Source organism: Dictyostelium purpureum (assembly GCF_000190715.1).
Source record: "Dictyostelium purpureum unplaced genomic scaffold DICPUscaffold_2, whole genome shotgun sequence".
Classification (NCBI taxonomy): domain Eukaryota; phylum Evosea; class Eumycetozoa; order Dictyosteliales; family Dictyosteliaceae; genus Dictyostelium; species Dictyostelium purpureum.
Genome location: NW_003519339.1, coordinates 169574 through 194216, shown reverse-complemented (window position 1 = coordinate 194216; position 24643 = coordinate 169574). Strand labels below are relative to the sequence as shown.

The window sequence follows — 24643 nt, the reverse complement described above, 5'->3', positions numbered from 1 at the left end:
ATTTAATTTTTATTATTATTATTTTTTGATATAAATATAAATTAATATTATTTTTTAATTGATTTTTTTGAACTATTGTTATTTGATGAATTTGTATTATTAATATTATTATTGTTATATTTTTCTTTTAAATTAGTTTTTAAAATTTCGAATTGTTCTGAAGATAAAGGTATTCCTTTACTATGTAATTCCTCCAAGAAAGAGTTGAAACGTTCAGTAACTCTTTTTTCAACACGTTCAGTGATTACACGAGTTTTGGTGACTAGTTTTTGAATTGGTGGTGAGGTTTCGGTTAATTCGTTGACAATTTCTTGAATACCTTTGGCAATACCAGATTGTGAACGTATTTTACTGCCATAGAGTTTCTTCATGTGTGGTTGTTCGACGTATTTGATAAAGAGGAAATTGGCAACTTGTGAGAAAATTGAAAGAGCAAATAATGGGAAACTACCTGCGATTAATGAAAGACCATAAAAACCTGCAAAACCAGTGGTACTATCTGGGTTATTTAAAAATCTGTAAATACCAGTATAATAGAGATTAGATGGAACTTCTTCAATAAAGAAATCACCATAGAACCAACCAAATTCACCTAATACTTCGTAGGTTGAGAATGAACTCCAAAGATTAATTAAAATTAACATTAAACCCAAAATTTGTCTCCAAAAGATTGAACCGAAAAAGTTAAAATCAATTTGAGCATATTTGAAGAAACATGAAGTAAATGAAATATGTGCCATAATTAAACATAAATTATAGATACTAAAATTAAAAATAAAGAGAAAAATTAATAAATTATTCTTTAATAATTATACTTGTATTATAATACTTACTTTTTCCAATTTTCAAAGGCAATATATTTATCTTTACCAAGATCGAATTGATATTTATTGGTCCACCATTGACAATTGGATTGTAATCTTAAAACTAAGCCAAGACCAAAACTGAGCATGCATCTCCAAAAGATAGCTTGAACAATATAGAACCAAGTTGGGATATTGAAAAGATTAAGAGAAAGAGTATATACAGCAATTAAGAGAGTGAAAAGATCGGCAGCTCTAAAGTATTGGAAATTCTTTACAACAACTAAATCATGGCCAAAATAGGTTTTAACCTTTTCTCTGGTAATGTGTGGATCTTCTGCAATTTCTGGATAAGTCTTTTGAATATGTGGATCTTCGACTAATACTAAAAATAATAATTGACAAAAATGAGCAAATAAACTAACATAAAGTACTGTATAACTTTGTGAGATTAAACTTAAACCATAATAAAATGTATAACTATAAAAAATAAAAATTAGTACATCGGTCTTGATATTTACTATAGAACTTTGGTAATGTTTAAAATTTTTGATTTTTTTTTTTTTTTGAAAAAAAAATGAAAAGGTCTTAAAAATTTCCTGAAAGTGATGTAAATTTAATAAACACTTACCCAATAGTATACATTGGATGTGGTGAAATTGAGAATACTCTATCAAAAGTTAATTTTTGATCAACTAAAAAGAAGAAATCACCCCAATACCAGGCAAAATCTTTAACTACACGGTATGCATCGGTTTTAGCCCAAAAAGTAAAAGCACATAAGAAAATACCTAATAAATAACATGGAATAATAGTCCAACTATAGTCCTTTGGGAATTCGTAATAGGCCAATGCAAATACAACATAGGTTACTAAATCGTTGGCTAAAACAATATCAACAACATTTCTATAAGCTAACCATGCATTATATTCAGCTGGAGTTTTCTATTATATTATAAAATTTTGTTAATACCTGCAATATAATATTTTAAGTATTAAAACTTTGCTACATACATCAAAATCGTAATCACTCTTCATACCTGATGAACAAAATTGTTTAACATAATTATAAAGTGGATGATCTGGTTTTGAAATTGTTCTAAAGATTCTAGTTAAAAAGTTTGTATTTGATTGATATCTTAATATTAAACCAAGACCAATATTATAAGCGAATCTCCAAAACAAAAACCAGGCAATAAAAAACTATAAATAAAAATAAAATGGATTAATATTTTTTTTTATTTTTTTTTTTTATTTTTAATATCTACATACCCAACCTGGAAGATTAAAAAATAATAATAAGAGACTGAGTAATGAAGCATTTTTGGCATAATCAAAGAAAGACCACTCGCTAACTGGATGAAGAGTAAGTGGATTCTTTGTGTATGGTAATGCGAATCTGGTACCATCTGGACATACCCCTATTAATACATCACTATTATTATTTGATTGTTCTGATTCACTGTCGCTTGATACAACCATTTTAGCTAATTTTGGTATATTACTAGTTTCACTGCTACTATTATTATGGTTTTTATGATTTATATTATTATCATCGCTGCTTTCGACAATTGTTTCATTTATTTTCTTTCTTAATCTAACTAACCCATTGCTGTTACTATTTACATTAATATTATCACTGCTTTCCTCTTCAATTGATTCCTCTTCTTCATATTCTTCTTCACTTGTTATATTATTATTACTATTTGTTTTATTAATTTCACTGCTGTTATTATTATTACTGCTTTCACTTTCTGGTGATATTTTTATATTATTACTATTATTTTCTACTGAATCTTTAATATCTTCAGTTTGATTGCTACTGTCATGACCATTCATGATTGATTCTTCATTTTCTCCAACTATTGGTGACTGTGCTTCAACTACAACGTCTTTAGTTTCTGTAACTGATGTTTCAGTAGCTACCTCTGACTCCATCATTTTTTTTATATTACTATATTGGTTGATAAACTGTTATTTTTTTTTTTCGCGCTACCCTATTATATTAGCTAATATATATTAATTTTGCTAAAGAGAAGAGGATGATATTTTAATTTTATTATTTTTTTATTTATTTTGTTTATTATATAAATTATTACTACACAACAACAAAATACAAAACAATGTTTTTTTTAAAAATCTATAATGGTTTTTTTTGTGTGGTAAGTTAAAATAAACACAACTGTAAAACAACCCAATATATTTGATTCTTTTAAAAAATAAAATAAAAAAATATTAATAAAAAAAAATAAAAATTATTCGTCGGTTTATAGCTTAACAAACAACATATGATTTATTTACTCTGTGGAAGAAAAATAAAAAATTTTTAAATAAAAAAAATCAAAAAAAAAAAAATTTAAAAAAAATTTAAAAAAAAAAAAAAATTTTATAAAAAAAAAAAAAAAAAAATAATTTAATTTTATTGCACAAATAAATAATTTTTCGAATGAAAAATCATTTATAGTTTTAAAATCTTTAATAAAAAATATTTACTGATTTAAGTTTAAATTAAATATGTCAATTTTATTTTCAAATGATTTTGGTTCATTTATTTACTTTTTTGGTTTTTTTTTTGGTTTTTTTGTTTTTTTTTGGGTTTTTTATCTTTTTTTTGGGTTGTGTTTGATTATTTTTAATATTATTATTGTTATAATCTAATTATTTCTTATTATGATTTAATGATGATTTTTATTTATTTAAAAATATTATTAATAGCGTTATGTTATCTTTTGAATTTCTTTTGATTGCTTCCTCTATGATTATTGATGATATATCGTCATTTGAAATGGAGGTATCTGATAATAATTTGAATACATAATCAACAACATCTTGATAATTGAATACTTCCCAAAGACCATCAGTGGCAATCAGTATAAAGTCGTGATCATTTGAAGCAGTTGAGTAGATTAAAGAATCTGGGTCGGGTATGATATATTCTTTGAGGTTCTTGTCACCTAGAGAACGAGAGACTGAAAGTAAACCATTTACTCTTAGTGTACCATAGTGAATAACGGCACCACCAGCTTTTTCGATACGTTCACGTTCAGTGTCTAATTTGGGAGAATGGAGGGTTGACAAAGGTTTGGCTTTTCCGTTTTGGCTTATAATAACTTCAGTATCACCACAATTTGAAACTATAATACGATCACGTAATAAAATTACAGTTGCAGCAGTTGTACCAGCCTTTTTGTCTTCTTTTCTGGCATACTCCAAAAAGCTATGGTCAGTAGCCAAGTATCCATCTTTGATGGTATCCATATAAAGTTGATCTGGTATATCTTTGGATGTGTGGAGCGAGTGTCGTTTTTGAGTTTCTGCTAAATGGGTATAGATTTCGAATGGAAGTGATGTACGACAATATTCGGCTGCGATTTTACCATTATGACCATCAAAAACACCAAAAAAGAATTGTGAATCTTGAACGCCACCTTCTACACCATTTTCTTCAGTTAGTCCATAAAAATCATATGGATACTCTATGATGACATGTCTATCTTCCATGTGTGGTCTACCACCTTTGCTTTCCCCTACGCTAGTTGTAAACCATAAGTGGTCATTTTTAGAATTCAAATTTTCTTGATTTGGTGACGTCATTCTTTCAAATAAATTCTTTTCGCTATCTAAAACTTCTTCGATTATCCATTTTAATTTTACAGGATCCAAGTCATCCATTGTTGTTGTCGAGGATGATTCTGACGATGTTGATAAGTTATTATTATTATTATTGTTACTATTATTTAAATTTGTACAAGTTGTTGTGGTTGTGGTTGTATTAAGTGGTGGTGATAAGGTTTGTGGTGGTGGAGTTAATGATGATAATGATGATGATGATTTATTCATGAGTTTTGTTAAATCTGTAAAACTGGTTTTTGATAATAAAAAGTTTGAAGGGGGTGGTTTTGCTTTTGGTGTTGTGGGTTGTTGAGGAGTTTGTTCAGTGTCGCTATTGTTGTTTGGTGATAAAATTGGTGATGTTTCTCTACTATTATTACAACTACTATTATTACTGCTATTATCTAAACTATTACCACCATTATTAACAACTTGAATATTTAATAAACTATTACGGCCACAAGCTAAATAGATTTGAGGATTATATATAATATTGCCAACTAAAGAACGTACAACTAGTATTTCTTGAAGAGTGGCAATTCTATTTTTTTTCCACCATCTTGATTTAATATAATTTAAACCACATTCCAATGCAAAAGCTTCCAACTCGTGTGATTCGATACTATGTCTCTCTGCAAAATCTGAAACTGTAACATTCCACATTTTATTTAATTTGTTGTAAGATGCTAATCTAGATGAACGAATATCTGTACTACTCATACCGCTGAGGTCATCGTTACTACCACTTGTTGGTAATGTATTGCTATTTCCAGCAGGAGCGCTATTGGTTAAATTTGCTAAATTTCCTCCAACTTGACCACCAGCCACAGATGAACCTAACTTTGGTGGTGGCTTTTTAAGAGTCTTACCGCCGCCTGTAGAATTTGAGTCTTTTGAGTTGGGGTTTAGTGATGCACCACCAGTAACCCCTCTTGAAGCTATAAAATCTGCAATTGGGTTTGAAACTTTACCCATAGTTGGTGGTGCTGTACTGGATTGTGATGGTTTTGCTCTTGGTAAATTTGCTAAAACTTTTGAAAGTGATTCACCTGATAACTGTAATCCAACTGGGTTGTTTTTTGTTGATTTCAATTTAAAACTATTTGGTAATTGAATATTTGATGTTGACAAAGGATTATTAACAGAGCCATTGTTGTTGCCCATACGTTCAGGAGGTGCTGAAAATGATAATGGTGATGCATAGTTTGATGATGGTGAGCTTGAGTTTGATGTTGGGATTTCAGGTGATATAAATACAAAATTTAATAATAAACCTATATCTACTTTATTGTTGCTGTTATTGTTATTGCTATTTGTTAAAATTTGTTGAATTTTTGATAATGATGAATATTTATTTAATATATTTGATAATTGTTTTGATGTTGTATTCTTTAATAAAACATTATATTCATTATTATTATATTTTAATGTTACATTATTATTAATATTATTATTTTCACTATTATTATTATTATTATTAGTTTCAATTGTATAAAAAATTAAGTTATTTAAATTTGATTTATTATCATATTCTACATTATTAATAAATAATTTATCGATTGGCGACTTTTGTAATTCTTGACATATATTTATTATTGTTGAGGATACTTGTATATTATTATTATTGTTATTATTGGATGATGGAGTATCATTGGATGATGGTGACAATGGAGGTGATAATATTGATGGTGATGTGGTTGTTTGAAAATTGTATTGCCATCCGCAATGATTTAATTCTTTTTCCAATGCAACTATAAGATTAAAATCTGAATTTAATAAACTATTTGAATTGATTTCGTGTGTTGATGAGACCTTGTTTTCGCAAAGTGTTAGTGATGTGACAGATGATGGATGTGATGGACATGCCGCAGAGTGAAGAGGGATGCTAACCTCACCATTGGTGGTAACTTGAATTTTAATTGGTGGAAAGGGTGATGTTATAGAAGTTTGTTTCGGTATAACAATTGATATGAATGGCTGTTTATCTTCGAATCTATCAACTGGTAATTCTTTTAAATATTTGCTTGTCATGGTGATCTCTTTACCTGGTAATAAATCTACAATATTCATATTGGTGGTTGTGCTGTCATCATATATGCTTAGTTTTTTAATTAGCTCTTCAACTTCAGCAATACTATTTGGTGATGATGGTGTAGTGGTTGAAGGAGATGGTTGGTCTTCATTAAATGTTGGTAAGTTTAATAATGGGTAAATGGATGTTGTATTGTTTTCAATTTTAAATCCACCATTATCTCCAATTTTAGTTTCCAATTGTATTAATATACCTAAATCCCTATGGTCATTTTTAAATCTACATAACAATAATAAAAAAACAATTGTTAATATCATTTTATTCATTCTATAAATGATGGTGATGATTTTAAGCTATTATCTTACTTTAATGGTAATGGTAAACTCGATATGTTTTTATATTTTAACGTAACCGTAAATTGTGCACACCTATCAATAAATGTTACATCATATGAAATAAATGATATATCCAATCCATTCTCTTCTGACACTAAATTAAGAACCATGATTTCTTTTTTTCTTTTTTTATTTCTTTTTCCTTATTTTTTTCTTCTTTTTCTTATTTATATTTATATAAGTACAATAATACAATCTTTTAAAAAATTATATTGATTAAAAGAATTGAATATATTTAAAATATATTAAAAAAAAAAACAAAAAAAAAAAAAAATTTAATTTATATAATTAATGTTACGCAATTAATGGTGTTTGTGTGTTTTTGTGTGTGTTGTGAGTGAAAGTGAAAATAAATAATTATTTTTAAAAATAGAATTTATTATTATTATTATTATTATTATTATTAATATTATTATTATTATTATTAATAAATTTATATTTAATATTTTTATTTACTATAATATTATACAAATTTGAAATAAATAAATAAATAAAATAAAATTAAAAATTTAAAAATTTAAAAATATAAAATTATTAAAACTACTCTTTATTATTATTATTACTATTATTATATTTATGATATCAATAAAGAGAGTATTTCTTTAATTATCTTGTTTTTAATTTTTTTAATTATTTGTTATTATTATTATTACTATTATTATCACTTCTACTACTACTATTACTACTACAAAATTATAATAAATAAAATAAAACAAGTTGATTAAAAATATAAATAAATAAAAATTATTATTGCTAAATAAATAAAAATATATATTATTAAAGAGTAATATAAAAAAATTAAAAAAAAAAAAAAAAAAAAAATTTTAAAAAAATTTTAAAAATTTTTATTTTTTTTATTTTTAAATTTTTTTTTTGATTTATTTTTTTTTTTTTATTTTTTTTTTTTTATTTTTATTTTTTTTTTTTTTGCAACAGTACTTTTATTAAAACCATTTTTGGTGATTGATTAATTGAAAAATAAAGAAAATTGACAAAAAAAAAAAAAAATAAAAAAAAAAAAAAAAAAGATTTATTTGTTTTTTTTAATTATTAAAAATTAAAGTAATAGTAAACTAATTACCCTTATAAAACAAAATAATAATAATAATATTTTATTTATTATTTTAAATTTAAAATATAATTTACTCTATTTTTTTTTTCTTTGATTTTTTTAAAAAGGGAAAATAGATTGAATTGTTTAATTTTAATTTTCGTTATTGTAATAAAATATATAAATGTTTTTTTAAATTTTTATTAAAATTTTTTTTTTAAATTTTTATTAAATTTTTTTTTTTTAAATTAATTCAAATTTTTTTTTTTTTTTTTTTTTTTTCATTTTTTATTCAAGTTTATAAGATACATATGAAATCATTGACATAAAATAAATTAAAGAAAGGAAAAGAATAAAAAGAATAACTATTTTCAAAACAATATCTTGTTCTTTTTCTTTTTTTTTTCTTTAATCTTCAACAATATAATATAATATAGTTTAATAAAATAAAATAAAATAAAATAAAATAAAATTTTCGTTATAATAATATTTTAGTTTTTTATTTCTATTTATTAATTCACAAATATATAAGAATGACAGATAATAATGGTAACCAAAGCAATAATATTAGCAATGACAAATATAATTATCCTATTACATTTACACCGATAAATAAAATATCAAGTGATAGTGTTCCATTAGAGGCATCACCACAACCAACTCTCCAAAATCCACCGCAACCAAATTTAGCCTCACCAATGAAGCAACTTCCGCAACCTCAGTCTAGTTCATCTTCATTATTATCGCACTCTTCTGGCCAATTACCAAAACCGCAACTAAAGCAATTACATCAGCCACCTCAACCTTCATATCATCAAAATCAACTATCCCAAAAACCTTCATATCATCAGCCACCTCAGCCTTCATATTATCAACCACACCATATATCACAGCTTCAACAAATATCGCCACAAGCTCCAAATAAAAGTCCATCGCTTCCAATAGAAACACCAAGTGGTTTTTTAGCAAAATCAAATGGCGGGGTTCAATCTGGACAAAATCAACATTCGACAGAAACTATTTCAGATTCAAAGAAAGAGATTATAGAGATTGATGATAGCCCACCAGCCACTCCACAACTAAATCAATTAAAACAACCACCACAACCACCAAATACTTTAAAAAAACCACCACAACCAAATTTACCACCAACAATTGTTTTAAAGAAGCCTCCACAACCAAAAGATCAATTACCTAGTCAAGATCATGTGCAACAAAATTTTAATCAAAACCAGATACAACCAAACACCAATAACCAAACACAGGCTATAGAGACACCACAAGGCCAACTTTCCCAAACTTTTCAGCCAGCGAAAATATCAAAACCCAATGATCCCAGTTTTCATCAATCCCAAGAGTTTTTAAAAATACAGCAATACAATTTAAATAGTAAAAGATTGGAACCAAACGAACTTCAAAAATTAAGTTCATTAGAACAGACTTTGAGTAGCACTCATACATCATTTAATCAAGAATTCCAAAATATTTTAATTTCAACCTGTTTTGACTATATCTACAATTTCGATAAATCGGGCGAGGAAATTGCTATTGCCGTCGAAAATGCTAAAAGAGACCCTTTTCTTTTTTATGCCATTGGTTGCCAACCATTTGCAACCCAAGAAACCCTACATGAAGCTACTTTAAAATATAGAGCTGAATTAGAAAAAGTTAAAAGGACCGATTTAATGCTAGTTGTAGATAAAGCATATGTAAGTATTAGAATTACTGATATATAATATTCATCATAATGTGATTGTATAAATTCTAATTTTAAATTTTTTAGAACCAAGTTAATTCAGAGGAAAAAAGAAGACAAGTAAATGAAAAGATTAATAATAGAGTTATTTGCCCAACGTGTAAATCTGAATGTTTTATAGCTCAGGCAGTTGATAGGTTTTTACAACATAACTATGCTGCATGTTATCAGTGTAGAGAAACAGTAAGTTATTATAACAGGTGATAATTATACTTTGGTTACACATACACTAATAAAAATTTTTATTTTTTTTTCATTTAGTTTTTTTATTTTAAGTGTTTTTATTGCACAGCTGGGTATACATTGCCAGGTATCGAATTTGCTAAAGATAGATTTATTCAAGGAGCTTGTGTTTGTGTGCTATGCAAAGAAACCATTTATTTGGAATCTATATATCCAAATCCAATTGATTTTCCAATAAATCTCCGTGAGTATTATAAACTCAAGAGAGCCAGAGATGAAGAACTATATAGGAGCGTATTATATCTTGGTTACTATTCATCCAATTTTATATTTGATTATAACCGTGCATTAGAGATGTTCAGTAAAGATTCATTCGAGTATAGGCATTTTGTTTGTGGTCCAAATGAACCTGCTCCAGAAAATTATAAGTACAATTTAAAAAATGTGAAGGATATCGAAAAGATTATGAGCGATATTTTAAGATTGGGCACTTCAAATGTAAATAAGTTCCAAAAGAGACCATATGACCACGTTCAACGACCACTTCCAGGAAATCGCCCATTAATAACTGCAGCTATAGCACTGCTTTTCAAAGAACTATCTCACATTGACGATGCATTACCAGCCCTCTTCTCTCAAATATCTATATTGGTTGAACTCTATTACAAGATTAAAAGAGACATTGAAAACAACGAAGTTTCAGTCGATTATGCAGTTAGAAGACAAAGGGACCTGCTAGTTTATTTAAAAAATTTCAAAATTTTTATAGATGGTTATCATCGTAGTTTCAATGAAAAAAAGTTTATTCCAAATTCACATTATGTTCCATCTACATATGGTCCAAATTTTGTCAGTCAAGAAATCAGTTGTTATATCTTAAAGTTGAAAAATGAACACATTTATCTCTCTAATAGATTTAAATACGTCATGGATAAATTAAAAGAATTTCTAAACTATCTCAATCAAAAACCATTTGGAGATTTAACCCAAAAAGAAGAAGCGATGAATGATAAAATTAAAAATAATGCTTTAAAGTTAGAATTATTCCAAGAAAACTTTGTGCCTTTTTCATTAAAAACCTCTAATTCAAATTTAATTCCCATTTCTTCTTCGCAAACAATATCATTTTCAAATCAAAATAAACCTTCAGCATCTCAAAATAGAAACCAAGTTAGTGTATCGCATACTCAGCAACACATACAAAAACCTCAACATCCACATCAACACCCACATCATCATCAGCATCAACATAACCAACAACATCAGCAAAGAGTAATAGTCATGGACACAAAAGAAGAGATTGAAAGAAGAGTAAGGTTAAAGGTCCATGAGGCATGGAACGAGTTTAATGAAATTGCAAAAAGAAGAAATAAAACAAATTATAATGGTCCCATTCTTTTATTGACAAATTATAGTGAAAGTGAAAAACAAAAGAAAAAACTTAAAAAAGAAAAAGAAGAAAAGAGACGAAAAGAAAAGGAAAGGAGAAGACAAAAGGAAATAGAAAAAGAAAAAAGAAAAAAAAGAAAAGAAAGGGATAGAAGAGATAAAAAAGATAAACACAAAAAAAAGAAACTTAAATTATCACAAAATGAAGATGTGATGGATGAAGAGCCTAAAGACAAAGATAGAGTTGAAGAAACACAAAATATTAGTAAAGAAGAAAGGGTAAAAGAAAAAGAAAAAGAAAATGAAAGAGATAAAAACAAAAGAAATGATAATCACGATTTTGACCTTTCAAGCACACCCCCTCCAATAGATAAAGACCTTGAACCAATTAATATAACAAAATCATCAAATAAAAAACAAACACCAAATAAAACCCCAGCACCCGCTCCTTCGAGAAACAAATCAAGTGGAGTGTCAATTGATAAATCACCAACTGTCTCAGCCAAAGTGGTTGATAAGAAATCTAAGGAAATTGAAGAGAATTTTAATATGAATCTCTTTACATTTAACGAAAAAAACGAATCCATGGACGATAACAAAGATATATACACCGTAGAAAAAATTCTCTCAATGCGTATACGTGGGGGAATAAAAGAATATTTAATTAAATGGGAGGGTTATGATGTTGATGAGGCAACATGGGAAGCCAAAAGTGATTGTTATTGTACAGAAATGATTAACGAATATGAAAAAAGGCAAGGATCAAAAAATAAAAAGAAATAGGACAGTTGAATAAATTATAGAATAATTTATAGAATAAATTATTTAATACAGTTTTAAAAATTTTAAATAAAGATCTAAATTTTTATTATGATTACCATATAGTAATTTTTTTATTTTTTACTTTGTGTTTATAAATTATTCATTTCACGGACTTTGTTTGAAATGTTTGCTTGGAATTTTTTGGCATCACTTTTCTTCTTAAAGTGGTAAATTACACATATTACAACTATGGCAACAAATGCAAATGAACCAATAACAATACCAGCAATTTTGGCACCCGATAATCCTTTACTTTTGCAAATTGAGTCTGGGTTTGATGATGCAAAGTCATTATCTAATAATACTGAAAAATCTGGATCGATTATAGCATTCTTTGAAAATTGTGGAATTATAATACCAATGTATGATTGTGATTCTGATTGTGATGATATTCTGTTCATTGATGAATCTAAAAATATATTTGAGAGTGATACAATTTTTTTGTCATTTATAATACCTCTTTTGATGAATCTGCCATAGAGTGATTTATTATCGATTTGAACTTTGATATAATTTGAATTATCACCTGATGTTGTATCGCCATATTCTCTAAATGAGCAAGAGTCTGATGAGTTTGATGAAAATGTTGCTGACATGATTAATTGAAGTGAGTTAAGTGGGCTTACAAATGGATATTTTGAAATTTCGATTGAGTATTTTATTGAATTTGCATACATTTCGAAATCTTGACCTGCAAAACTTGTAGCTTTTGTTTCATTAAACCACTCTAATGTTGTTGATATCGTTGTGTTTATATCGGCAGATGTTGTTAGGTTCTTTAAATAATTACTTTTTAGTTTTGTTATTTCACTGTATTGCCATTTTTGATCAAATGGATGGGTTTTAATGACAGTACCTTTATAGTCGAGTTCTCTTAATGATACAAGTGATATTAATGATTTGTAAAGAGTATTTTGGATATTATCATTTGGAACCTGTATTTCTGTTGATGGTTCGTTTGGATTTGGAACTGGTATTTCTGGTTCAACAATATGACTATTGCATGATTTACCTCTCCATGGATATATACAAACACAACCAGTTTGGTTGTTGCAAGAACCATGAGTTGGACCTCCACATAATGGTTCACCAAAGCATTGTTGTGGTGCATTAGTTGGTAATGGGGTTTCATCTCCACTGCTAGATTCTTCTTCTGGTGTATAACTATTAAATATCAAAGGGGATACTAAAAGCTTGTTTGAAATTAAACCTGATTTTGATTTTACTGATACATAAAAGTTATTTGTTGTTGCATTCAAGTTTGAAATTGAAATTACAGACGATCCGTAAAGTTTAATGTTTGAATATTCTGTCGATTGATTTGTCAAAGTATCAGTGATAATTAGAGAGCTGCTATCTAAAAGAGCTCTTCCATAAACGAAATATTCTCCGCCTCTTGATGATGCTATACCTGTATCGAATAAGATTGGTGCAGTTAAAGAATACAATACATCAATTGAATTTAGCATCAAGGTTGATGTATCATAACCTTTGTATAACCCATGATTATTAATAATACCATAAATTGAAAAATGAATTCTGCCATATGTTGATCCAAGACCTACAGGTGTTTCAATGGAGCATTTGAATTGATAGTAATTGTTTATAAATGCCTCAAATTTGGTAATACATTCCACCATATCAAAATTTTCACCGAGTAAATAAATGATTGGGCCTTGTGCATATGTATTAATACCACTTTCTGGGTCTTTAACTTGTAACTCGAATGTAATTTTTCTTTTTGATGAGCCGACATCAAAATCTGGAGCAGTTGAAAAGGAAAAGTTCTCTATGGTTGGTGGTGTTGTATCTGGTGTTTGTCCTTCACATTGATTGATTGAGATTTTATTTATTGTTGAATCACCATATAATAAATAAAATGGATTTATAATCTGATTTGGAGTTTGATTCATTGTTTGTGTTGATAATTCAAACACAGTATAGAGAGCACCGGTGTCATAGAGTTTTACAAATGTTATAATGTAGTTTTGATCAATACAGTGATTTGGGGCCAAATCTATGAATATTTCCCAAATACCTTCTGATATATTACCACTCTTCATATTGCTTGGTAGTAGATTAAACTTGTAAATACTATTATCTTCTGAACCAGTTACAGTTATAGTACCATTATCAAAGCCATTGATTGGATCACTGATTGTTAAACGCCACCCAAATTTGTTATCTGCAAATGGAATCTTTTCTACATTAGTGAAAACTGGACCAATACCATCAAAGTTTGATTTCTTAATTATTAATTGTGAACTTTCTGGGAAAAATTCAGAGGAAACTGTATTTGTTTGTGTAATAACAATTGAATATTTAAATATACCAAGTCTACAATTCTTTGGAACAACAAAATCAATTTGGAACTTGTTTTTATCTGAATTCCATCTTGAGTAATATTCTTTTGGATAAAAAGGATTGCCATCGTAAAATTCATTGATTGGTAATCTTAGCAAAAATGGGGTTTTTGGATCGGCACCCTCTAATGTAAAGTAAATAGTATTTCCAACAGACTGATTTCTAACGTCTAAATTATTATATAAAAATGACACATCTTTTATATTTAATAGTAAATATGCTTTATATAGGTTAAAAAATAGAAAAATTAATAAGTATATTTTGAATATTTTTATTGTAGTTTTTTATATAAAACATTTTTTATATTTACATTTATATAGAGAAGTTGGAAAAGATACTTTTTTGAATGTATTATGAATAATAATTGCATCCTCGATCGAAGTAGCTTTACCACAAAAATCATAGAGGTTAATTTTAATTAGACCAATATCAATCTCGAAATCGATTGGTATCTCGTAATGTCCATTCATATGATCACCTGAAACTCTATATTGTGAAAGTCTATAAGTATAATAGTTTTCCAAAGAGAAAAAACCACAACCACAAAAATCATCTGTGAGGTGTAATTTTAACAAATATTTACTATTTGTTATAAATAAAAATTCCAGATCCTCTACTTGTGGTCCCATACTGTCTAAGTCTATAGTATTTTAAAAAAAATATTATTAATTATATATATAATTTTAAAACAAATAGATTTGGGTTACATACTGTTTTCATTTCCATCAATAGTATATTGATAGGGAGAATCACCGACCATATAAGTTACAATGGGGTTATATGGACTAAATGGAATAGAGATTGCAAATTCGTATTGAGAGTTTTTAGGAGATACAAAACCAAAGGGAACATTTAAATCTTTTTTAATAGAACTAACTCCAAATCTTAGGGAATTTAAGTAATATGAGTTTCCTGAAAATTGAAGTTTTAACCATGGAAAAGTTTTACCTCCTAGGGCTGATACGGTAATACTTCCTATATCGACTGAAGTAGTTGGGTAATCTATAAATTGAATTAACAATTAATAAAAGAATAAAAAATAATATATTTTAAAACAATAATTGCTTACCAAGTATATTTATATTTTTTTCAAATACACTAAAAATATTTGATTTATTTTGAGCATATAAAGCCAAGGGTGTGAGTTGTATGGGTAAGACAAATGGCATTACTGTTGCAATATATAGAGTTCTACCATTATTTTCACTTATTGGTGAATAATATACAGGAATTGAAAAAGAAGATTGTATTTCAAAAAGATAAAATGGTCCATTTAGTTGAGTTTTAGTTTCAATTGTTATTAACGGATAATAAGATTTACCAATAAGTGTTACTTGGCTTTCAATATCTCGAGGGTAATAGTTGACTTTTATACTATCATCAGAAAATGATTCTATTTTTTTATAAAAAAAAATTAGTAAATAAATTATTATAATTTCTATTATATTATTTTTATAGTTACCATTAAAATATTTTGATGAAATAGATTTCGATAAAACTTTATTACCGAACCTAAAATCAATTTTTATTGTTCCTGTGATACCTTTTCCCATTGATTCAAAAAAATCGAACATTAAATAAAAATATCCACCCGGTAGAGCTTGAACTTTTTTATTAATTCCGTCTATCCATACAGATGCAGATACATAACTTGGAACATTTACCTGTCTAAATGGAATTGTATGAAGATATGGGATATCATAAAATATATTCCCAATAAATTCGATATCAATAGTATTGATATCAAACTCTTTTAATTTCTAATATTAGTATGATTATTTAATTAATTTTAAAAGATTTTTAACCTACCATTACATAAAACAGAAAAAATAAAATCTTTTTCAATCCCATTACCAGTTGCTTTTAAAGTGATTTCTCTTGTTGGAGAATTACTATCGAAATATATGAAATATAAAAAATGGGTTGAATTATATGTTGATGGAAATATAGTAATAAAACTATCAACATCTTTCAGATCCATTACCCCAGAACCACCTGTTAATTGGATTACAAAAAGTTCCATTTCATAATAACACATTCCAGGTGGTTTAAGTATTATATTTATTGGGTATCTTGAAAAAGTATCGGGTGAATTATAATCATCTGAAAATTTGAACTCTATATCTTGTGAATTTATAAAATTAAAAAAATAAATAAAAAAAAAAATAAATATTATTTGTTTAATAAATTTTTTCATTTTTTGTTATTTATTTATTACAATTCTTTTGAAAAAAAAAAAAAAATAAAAAAAAAAAAGAAAAAAATAAATATAAAAATAAAAAAAAAATATGAAGAGTAAATAATATTATAATAATTACTATTGTTAATTTAGAATTAAAAAAAAAAGATTGCCGTAAATATCTATTTTTTTTCGTAAAATATCTTTTTTTTTTTGTTTTTGTGTGGCTTGCTTGCCAATACCACCCATTGTTTTGGAGTTTTTGTCATTCGAAAATAAATATCTGCAAACATTATCGACTGGAAGAAACTTAATTCGTTTAAAAGTTTTTTTTTTTTTTTTTTTTTTTTTTTAAAAATTTCCCCAGAAAAAAAATATGATGTGGTTAGAAAATATTGAAAATAATTAATTATATTTTTGGTATCTAGATTATTTTTTACCGATAAATGTAGATTATTATTTGTTACCATCATTTCTTTATTATTATTTCTATTTAAATAAATATTTGAATTATTTGTTTAAGGTGTGTGAAATTAAAAAATTAATTAAAAAAAAAACATAAATAAATTCAAAAAAGTGGTTATTTTTTATGTGTATATCTATTTTAAACTTAAAATTCAAAAAAAATAAATATATATTTAAAACACACAAAATTATGGCATTATTTTTTTTATTGTGTGGGGTTTTTCATTCTCATCTAAATATTAAACATTTTTTTTTTTTTTATATTAAAAAAAAAAAAAAACTCTTCAGATAAAAAAAAAATAAATTTGGCTATATAAATAATAATAAAAATAAATAGATAATGAAATTTATTTCATTATAGAAAATAATAATGGATTTAAAATATAATATTTCATCATTTTTACCAGTTGTTGTCCAAAAAATAATATTAGAAATAATAATTTATAATTTTAATAAAGAAATAAGACAGCTTAGTTTTAATGAATGGAGTTTTGATTCTATTCCTCTTTCAACAGTAGAGAAATATGATATACTGGTTGATGCCAGTAAATTAAAAAGTTATAAAAGTATAAATTACAACAATAATAATAATAATAATTGCAATAATAATAATTATACCAAAAATAGATGTTTTTATGGGGGTAGTAATAATATCAGTCTTAAAATTGATAACCTCGCATTTGTATGCAAGAGTTGGTTCAAGATAGTTTCCCAGGGTGTAGATAGTAGACAAATTGATTTTAATTTTCTAATAGAACAACAGCATAATCAATACCAACAATCACCACAACAGCAGCAACAGGTAAAATCTTTAATCCTAGCAATATACAAAAAATTAAAACTTAAAAGTGATCCTAGTACCATTAGCCCATTCCAAGATAATAGCTTCAAAAATATTCAGTATTTAAAAATAAACTTAAATATTCAAAAACTAGTGGAGGCCAAGGATCAATATTTCGAAAAGCTAAACAACTATATAAAACAATTTATTAATTTAAAAAAAATTTACATAAACTATAGCTATGACGAGATTTATTCTTTACATGGTCAATTTAGGTTTCAAATATTATTTTTGTCCCTGTTAAAAAGAATCCAATTTAGAAATATAGAATTTAAAGAATATACTACTGATGTAGAAAAAATAAAAACCATCGATATCAACAGCTACAATAACAATGATGATAATATTGAAGAAATTCCAAAATATCAAAGTTTTTTATCAAACTGTTTTAAATTTGGGTATTATAAAATTATGAATCATGGAGATGAATTTATTTGTACAAATAGTTTTTCCATAAACTTTTTAAAATGTGGTTGTGCTCTAACTTTTTTAGATTTGATAAACAATTTCTCAATTAAGAAAGTTCACTTTTTGACCACAGATTCATCTAACCTTTCCTTCAGGAATGTTTTTTGTTATCAATTCCAAGATGAACTATCAATATACGACTCACAAAAAACTATACCAAATATCGATAATACAATTCAAAATAGGAAAGAACTAGTTTACTTAATAGAAGAGTTTTTAAGTACTCCAAATTTTAAGAAATTCAATACAGTCATATCAATTAAAACTCAGATACTCACAATAGAGAATTTATATTTTATTTTAAAATTATTCCCCAACTTAAAATATCTAAACATCACCATTTGTCTTTACTCTTTAGTTTACAAACTAACATGTAGCCATTCCATTGATATCAAGAACTGCGACTGCAACGATCTATCCAGTATAGACCATCATGATGAATGTTTCAAGTTGTACTGGAGCTCTATCGAAAGAATGATCAAGAGCCATACCTCATTAAAGCATCTAACCATAAACCACATCTGCCCCGCTAGCAACTACAGAAATAACTGCTGTCACTCAAACTATCAAGGAGAGCTCGAATACAACCAGGGTTTTAATAGGATAGCAGAAACACTAATTGAAAATAAATCAATAAAAACTTTAGAAACCAGTTTTATCACTTCAATCCAGTTTTTAGAACCAATTTTAAAACATAGCTCAATTTTAAAATATCATCAAACTTTTTCACACAACGAAAGCATATCTAAAGACAAGTATTTGGATCAAGTTAAAAATACTATAAGTTCTTTACCCGTATACATAAAATATGATCATTTTACCATACCAAACAATTAAAAAATAAATAAATAAAAATAATTTCTTTTTTTTTATATTCTAGAATATTTCATTATATTTTATAGTTTATTAATTTTTTTAAAGTATATATTTTAAAAAAATAAATTAAAATTAAGTAATTTATTTTTATAATTTTTGTTTTTAAATTTTACATGGGAAAATTTTGATTTAAAAATACTTCGATATCATTACCAGGGTCACCAGCATTATTTAATTGTCTTAAAGAGTTTAATATATGCAAAACGTCGTTGTGGATTCTTCTTCTTGAAATCTTGTGAGATAAATCTATTTTTGTTAAAAAGTCCATAAACAATGGATTAAACATAAAGTAGATTCCTGTAAAAACCTTGAACAATTGCTCTGCAGGTAAGATACTTGATAATAGTTTATGGAGTGTTAAAATATCTTTTAGTAATGCTGCGATTGGAGGAGTTGGTATTGGTAATGTATCATCTTTTAATTCCATAGCCGCCATTTGTTTTAAATGATAGATTGATCTTTCTTTGACAATTACTATAAATTTATCGAAAATTTCTTGTCTATGAGTTGAAAAATCCTTTAAAAAAAAAAAATAGATATTAGAATATTATATTATATAAAATATGGTGAAATCATAATATTGCTAAAACTTACTTGTAATAGTTTGTCTAAGCCATTTAATAACGAATACTGTTTGGTGTTTAAAGATCTTTGTAAAATTGTTTTAATATAGGGTATAAGTTTAATTTGGAAACTAAGAGATTGGGAAGCATAGCCTAAATGTTTTGAAGTGATGGTTTTTAGCTTCATGGTTTGTCTAGCACCTGCGCACAATACTAATTGATAGGTCATTGAGTTAAAAGTATTTAGTAGCTCTATAATCTTTGGAATAGAGTCGATAATGATTGAGGGTAGCTTTTCGCAACAACTTAAATAATCGCTTAAAAACTTTAATAGCATTAATAACGTATTTACAACTTTAAATGGTTCTGTGCTTATAAATATTTCATCTGAAATATCGATATCGGCTTGCTGTTGTTGATCAGTTGATATTGCCCCATTATTACAATTATCTATATTATTATTATCATCTAATGGTTGATCTAGTGAATTTTTAACAATATTATTAACAATTTGCTGAAATTCAGATACCACTTTAACTTGTATCCAATCTTCGTTTTCTAATAATAATGTTAAAGATGACATTCTATTTTTATGTAGTATATCTAAAAATTGTTTAATTTGAGAGATTAAAGCGGATCTTAAAATGGGCACTTTTCTTTTTAATAGAGTGGAGGCAAAGCTATCTGTAAATTTTAAAAAGGATTCGATTTGATTGTAGAATTGAACAAAATCTGGAAGGGCCAATTTAGCATTGATTTCACTTCTAACTTTGAGTAGCGATGATATTCTTTCATGCATAGTTTCCACAATAGAGTACATTACAGAGTTACATGTGTTTGTTACGGATTCGGCTAAAATAACAACCTTTTCTCTGTCACTAGACGATAGTTCTCTACCTAACTCTTGCTCTTCCTTTTCTCTTTCATTTGGTAAGTTGTTAACTCTTTCGATTATTAATTGAATGATTTTTGAAATGATAATAAACTTTTTTCTAAATGCTTGATCCACAGATTTGAACAGTGGCAATGAGTCGTTGGATGATAGTTTCAATAGCTTTAATTTACAGTCGTTCCAATTGAAATTATTTGAATTAAAATTATTAGTTGGAGTTTTATGGTGGCTGCTGTTACCGCTATCTAGTAGTTGATAGGTTATATTGGCTACAGTATTCCTGAATAAAGATTTGACAGATTCAATACTTGCATCCCTAAATTCTTCCAATGCCTCTTGAATTCTATCTACTTTTAATATAACCGTTATTAAAGGTAATAAAAATATTTGAATATTATCACTTAATGATTGTAAATTAATTTCATCATTATTGCTATTATTCATATCGTTATTATTATTATTTAAAATTGGTGAATTATTGTTACTATTGTTATTTAATAAATTATCATTTAATGACACTCTAATAAACTCGTCTAATGACATCTTTTCAACTAAATGTACCATTTCTAATAATTGTGGTGCTAAATTTTTTAAGGATGATATATGGCCTAAATCTAAATTTAAAGCATGCTGGGTTGATGAAATTAATTCTAATGCACCCATATAATCATTTTTTGATAATAATAGTTGTAGAGCTGGTTGTGCTTGTTTGACCTGTGACACCAAAGATAAAATTTCCATTGTATCTTTAATTCTATTTTTCTGTAAAAATAGTTTTGAAATATTTAATGAATCTATGCAATTTTTATCTATTAATGCCATAAAGTTTCTAAACATCAATAAAAAGGCATTAATATTATTAAAATTAAATGTGTTTTTAAATATAAAATACATACTCTGAATCTTTGATATGATTTGATAGTAATAGTAATTGTTGTCTAAATAGCTTTAGTTCAGACATTGCAGAAAAAAAAGACAGGGATTTATCTCTAACATGACCAACAATATTCTCCTCGATAATAGTATGATAATGCTCTAGTTTTTGAAATATAATGGGCGAGGGGTCATTATCGGCATAGCTTAAAATCTCATTAATCGTCATATTCTTTTTAAAAAAGAATGCTGGTATATTCTCTAATGATATGATTTCCTCTTGTGTTTTTTTATTGGTAGGTATTAACTCTTTATTTTGATTCTCTTTAAATATTTTATAAACTGGTTTAATTTTATTTAAATACGATTGAAATGATTGTATGGTTATATTGGATGCATTTAATAGTTGGTTTTGTGGGTTTGGATGTTGTGGTATTTGTAAATCAGATGGTTGCCATTCATTATTAATTGGTGATGTTGGGTCCATACACACCGAAGTTAAGGACTGTGCAAAAACAAATGGTTCTTGATTATCAAATAATATTGATGATAGTGATCTGCTTAGAGTTGTGCCATTATTATTGCTATAATTGCTATAATTGCTATTATCACCATTATTTAAATTATTGATATTTGGTGAATTTAAAGAGTATATTGAATCTGGTGAGTTTGGTGAATTTTCTTCATTATTATTTATATTATTATAAAATTCATTATTTGACATTTTTAGAAATTTTATTAAATATTCACCATAATATAAAAAAAAATCTTAAGTATAATGAATTTAAAAAAAATAATTAAAAAAAAAAAAAAGATTAATTTAAAAAAAATAAAAAAAAAATAAAAAAAAAATAATTATTTTTTTTTTATTTTTAAGTTTTTTTTTATTTTTATTTTTTTTAAATTTCGACCCATTCTTGTATTTAAAAAAAATTATTATCCAAACGACAGATAATAATACTATAAATAATAAATAATGGTCAAAGATAATATAGATAAAGATAATGAAGACGATAAAGACAATGATAATGAATCATCAAATAGTTCAAGTAATAGCAAAGAATTAAAATCGCCTTATGAAATTTTAGGAATCGAAAAGACTGATAACCCGGTCGAAATTAAGCAGGCATATAAAATATTGGCATTAAAATATCATCCAGGTATGTTTTAACCTTTTAAAATGGTTATTGTTATTATTGTTTTATTAATATTGTTATTTTATTTAGATAAAAATCCTCATGGTGTCGATAAATTTCAAGAAATTAATAGAGCATATCAAATTTTATCAAACCCCGATACAAAGTTATTTTATGATTCATTTGGTTATGATGGGTTAATGTTTAATCAGTTTGGCGAAGCGGTGGATAGTAAAGGTTCAGAATGGTTAATTTCAATTTCATTTACATTAATATCGTTGGTGATTGATCATTTCTTTTCAATTTATATCGAATGGTAAACATTTAAATAATTTATTTTATTTTTAATTTTTTCAAATTATTTTTTTATTAATTTATTTTTTTTAACAATATAGGATATTTGTTTCAATGTTCATATTATACTTTTTATTTTTATCGAGATCACAGTTAGAAATTTTATTTTTTATTTATGTTGGCGGCGCCAATTTATTATTATATTTTATATTACCAAGCAAAGTTTTACCATTTATTACAAATTTTATAATTTACGGAATTGTATTTTTATGGCCTAATATTAGAAAGAAAAACTCATCGATAACAGTAACACTATGGTTCTTTGTTATGTTTTTCGACTCTCTTAGGGACATCGACATCAATGGTAGTTACTCTCTATTTTGGAGACTCCTTAGCGTCAATATCATAATATTTGGTAGTATAATATTATTGCTCTTGGGTATCTATGTCATAAAGAAACCAGAAACAGGCCCATCATTCTACTCTAGTATTCTAGCATTAATTTTTACATCACTTAACAACTCAGAGCTCGACATTAGCATTTATTTAATTTTTTGGTGTCCAATATGGTTCTTGGATTTCCTTTCAGGTAGAAGAATCGAATGGTTAATACCTCCTGCTTTTTCAATTGTAAAATTAATTTTATTGCAATCTAGTCCATTAAAAATAGCGGCTCCATTAATTTTATCTGCTACTGGTGTTTACTATTTTATACCTCAACGTATCTACCAATTCCTTTCAAATTATATCATCCATTTCCTCTTCCACATGGTTATTTATAAAGCAAATGTAGCATTAATCAACAATAAAGATAATTTGGATCAAGATCAAAAATCAAAACTATTGGTAGAAAAGTCTGTCAAACAACTATTAACTGGGTTCATCTTTTTAGTAATCCAATACTTTTTAAATTTTTCAACTGGGGAATGGTTATTTTTAGGTTCTTTATCTTTAGGTTATTCTTTATTAATAATGGCCGAATTATATTTCTTTAGTTTTTCATTAGAACAATCAAATGAATCTGCAATTCAACCATATAATAATAATAATAATTACTATGATCATTTTAATAATGATTTTTTAAATAATAATATAATTAAAAATAATAATAATAATAATAATAATAATAATAATAATAATAATAATAATAATAGTAATAGTAATAGTAATAGCAACTCAAATAATAGTAGTGCATTAATTAAAGCATGCCAAACTTGTTTTAAAAAAAATGTACCTTTAAAGAAATGTTCAAAATGTAAAGGAGTATTTTATTGTTCAAAAGAATGTCAAATTAGAAATTGGAATTTTCATCAAAAAATTTGTTTAACTTTAAATACAAATAATTTAAATAATAATGGTGATTATGAAAATAACAATAATAATACAAATATAAATGGTGATATTTTAACATCATCAAATTAAAATTAAAAATAAAATATGATTTTTTTTTTTTAAAACTTTTTTATTTAAATCAATATTTATTTTGAAAACTTTTTTTCTACAACTTCTAATCTTCTTAAAATAACATTAGTATTAGCAATTTGATGGAGATGGAGTCTGAAAGACAAACTATCTAGAGATAAACTTTTGTCATTAAAATTTGGTGGTAGCCTTTCCGATAATTCATTTAGGCATTCTTTAATATGCAA

At 26.2% G+C, this 24643-nt stretch overlaps 7 protein-coding genes across 7 annotated transcripts; 3 read left to right on the top strand and 4 right to left on the bottom strand.

Annotated features, from left to right (window-relative positions):
- Positions 1-68: 68 nt before the first annotated feature.
- On the bottom strand, positions 69-2507 carry DICPUDRAFT_16016 (uncharacterized protein; the record flags this gene model as incomplete). Its single annotated transcript, XM_003282946.1, has 5 exons — positions 69-762; positions 834-1283; positions 1435-1748; positions 1818-2006; positions 2076-2507. Coding segments are annotated over 5 exons (2079 nt in total), but the record flags the coding sequence as incomplete, so codon positions are not given.
- A 795-nt stretch (positions 2508-3302) lies between these two features.
- DICPUDRAFT_96246 (uncharacterized protein) lies at positions 3303-7026 on the bottom strand. Its single transcript, XM_003282945.1, has 2 exons — positions 6813-7026; positions 3303-6726 (listed from the first exon to the last, which is right to left on the bottom strand). The coding sequence occupies exons 1-2, from the start codon at positions 6950-6952 to the stop codon at positions 3492-3494; spliced, it is 3375 nt and encodes a 1124-aa protein (XP_003282993.1). The 5' UTR covers positions 6953-7026; the 3' UTR covers positions 3303-3491.
- A 1400-nt stretch (positions 7027-8426) lies between these two features.
- Positions 8427-12004, top strand: DICPUDRAFT_146650 (uncharacterized protein; the record flags this gene model as incomplete). Its single annotated transcript, XM_003282994.1, has 3 exons — positions 8427-9602; positions 9677-9832; positions 9926-12004. 3 exons carry the CDS (start codon positions 8427-8429, stop codon positions 12002-12004), a joined length of 3411 nt encoding a protein of 1136 aa, XP_003283042.1.
- Positions 12005-12216: 212 nt separating this feature from the next.
- Positions 12217-14646, bottom strand: DICPUDRAFT_15157 (uncharacterized protein; the record flags this gene model as incomplete). Its single annotated transcript, XM_003282944.1, has 1 exon — positions 12217-14646. A coding segment is annotated over one exon (2430 nt), but the record flags the coding sequence as incomplete, so codon positions are not given.
- Positions 14647-17421: 2775 nt separating this feature from the next.
- DICPUDRAFT_74010 (uncharacterized protein) lies at positions 17422-19197 on the top strand (the record flags this gene model as incomplete). The annotated part of the gene is made up of 1 exon (XM_003282993.1): positions 17422-19197. The coding sequence occupies one exon, from the start codon at positions 17422-17424 to the stop codon at positions 19195-19197; it is 1776 nt and encodes a 591-aa protein (XP_003283041.1).
- A 148-nt stretch (positions 19198-19345) lies between these two features.
- DICPUDRAFT_25134 (uncharacterized protein) lies at positions 19346-22288 on the bottom strand (the record flags this gene model as incomplete). The annotated part of the gene is made up of 3 exons (XM_003282943.1): positions 19346-19753; positions 19831-21520; positions 21588-22288. 3 exons carry the CDS (start codon positions 22286-22288, stop codon positions 19346-19348), a joined length of 2799 nt encoding a protein of 932 aa, XP_003282991.1.
- Positions 22289-22549: 261 nt separating this feature from the next.
- DICPUDRAFT_16883 (uncharacterized protein) lies at positions 22550-24338 on the top strand (the record flags this gene model as incomplete). Its single annotated transcript, XM_003282992.1, has 3 exons — positions 22550-22724; positions 22791-23016; positions 23096-24338. Coding segments are annotated over 3 exons (1644 nt in total), but the record flags the coding sequence as incomplete, so codon positions are not given.
- Positions 24339-24643: the final 305 nt, after the last annotated feature.

What these genes read in the sequence shown, in the direction of transcription:
- DICPUDRAFT_96246 (XM_003282945.1), bottom strand. Translation starts at nt 6,952, where the DNA reads ATGGTTCTTAATTTAGTGTCAGAAGAGAATGGATTGGATATATCATTT. An exon ending in AGTTTACCATTACCATTAAA is followed by an intron (nt 6,727 to 6,812) that starts GTAAGATAATAG and finishes ATTGTTATGTAG; the next exon opens with ATTTAAAAATGACCATAGGG.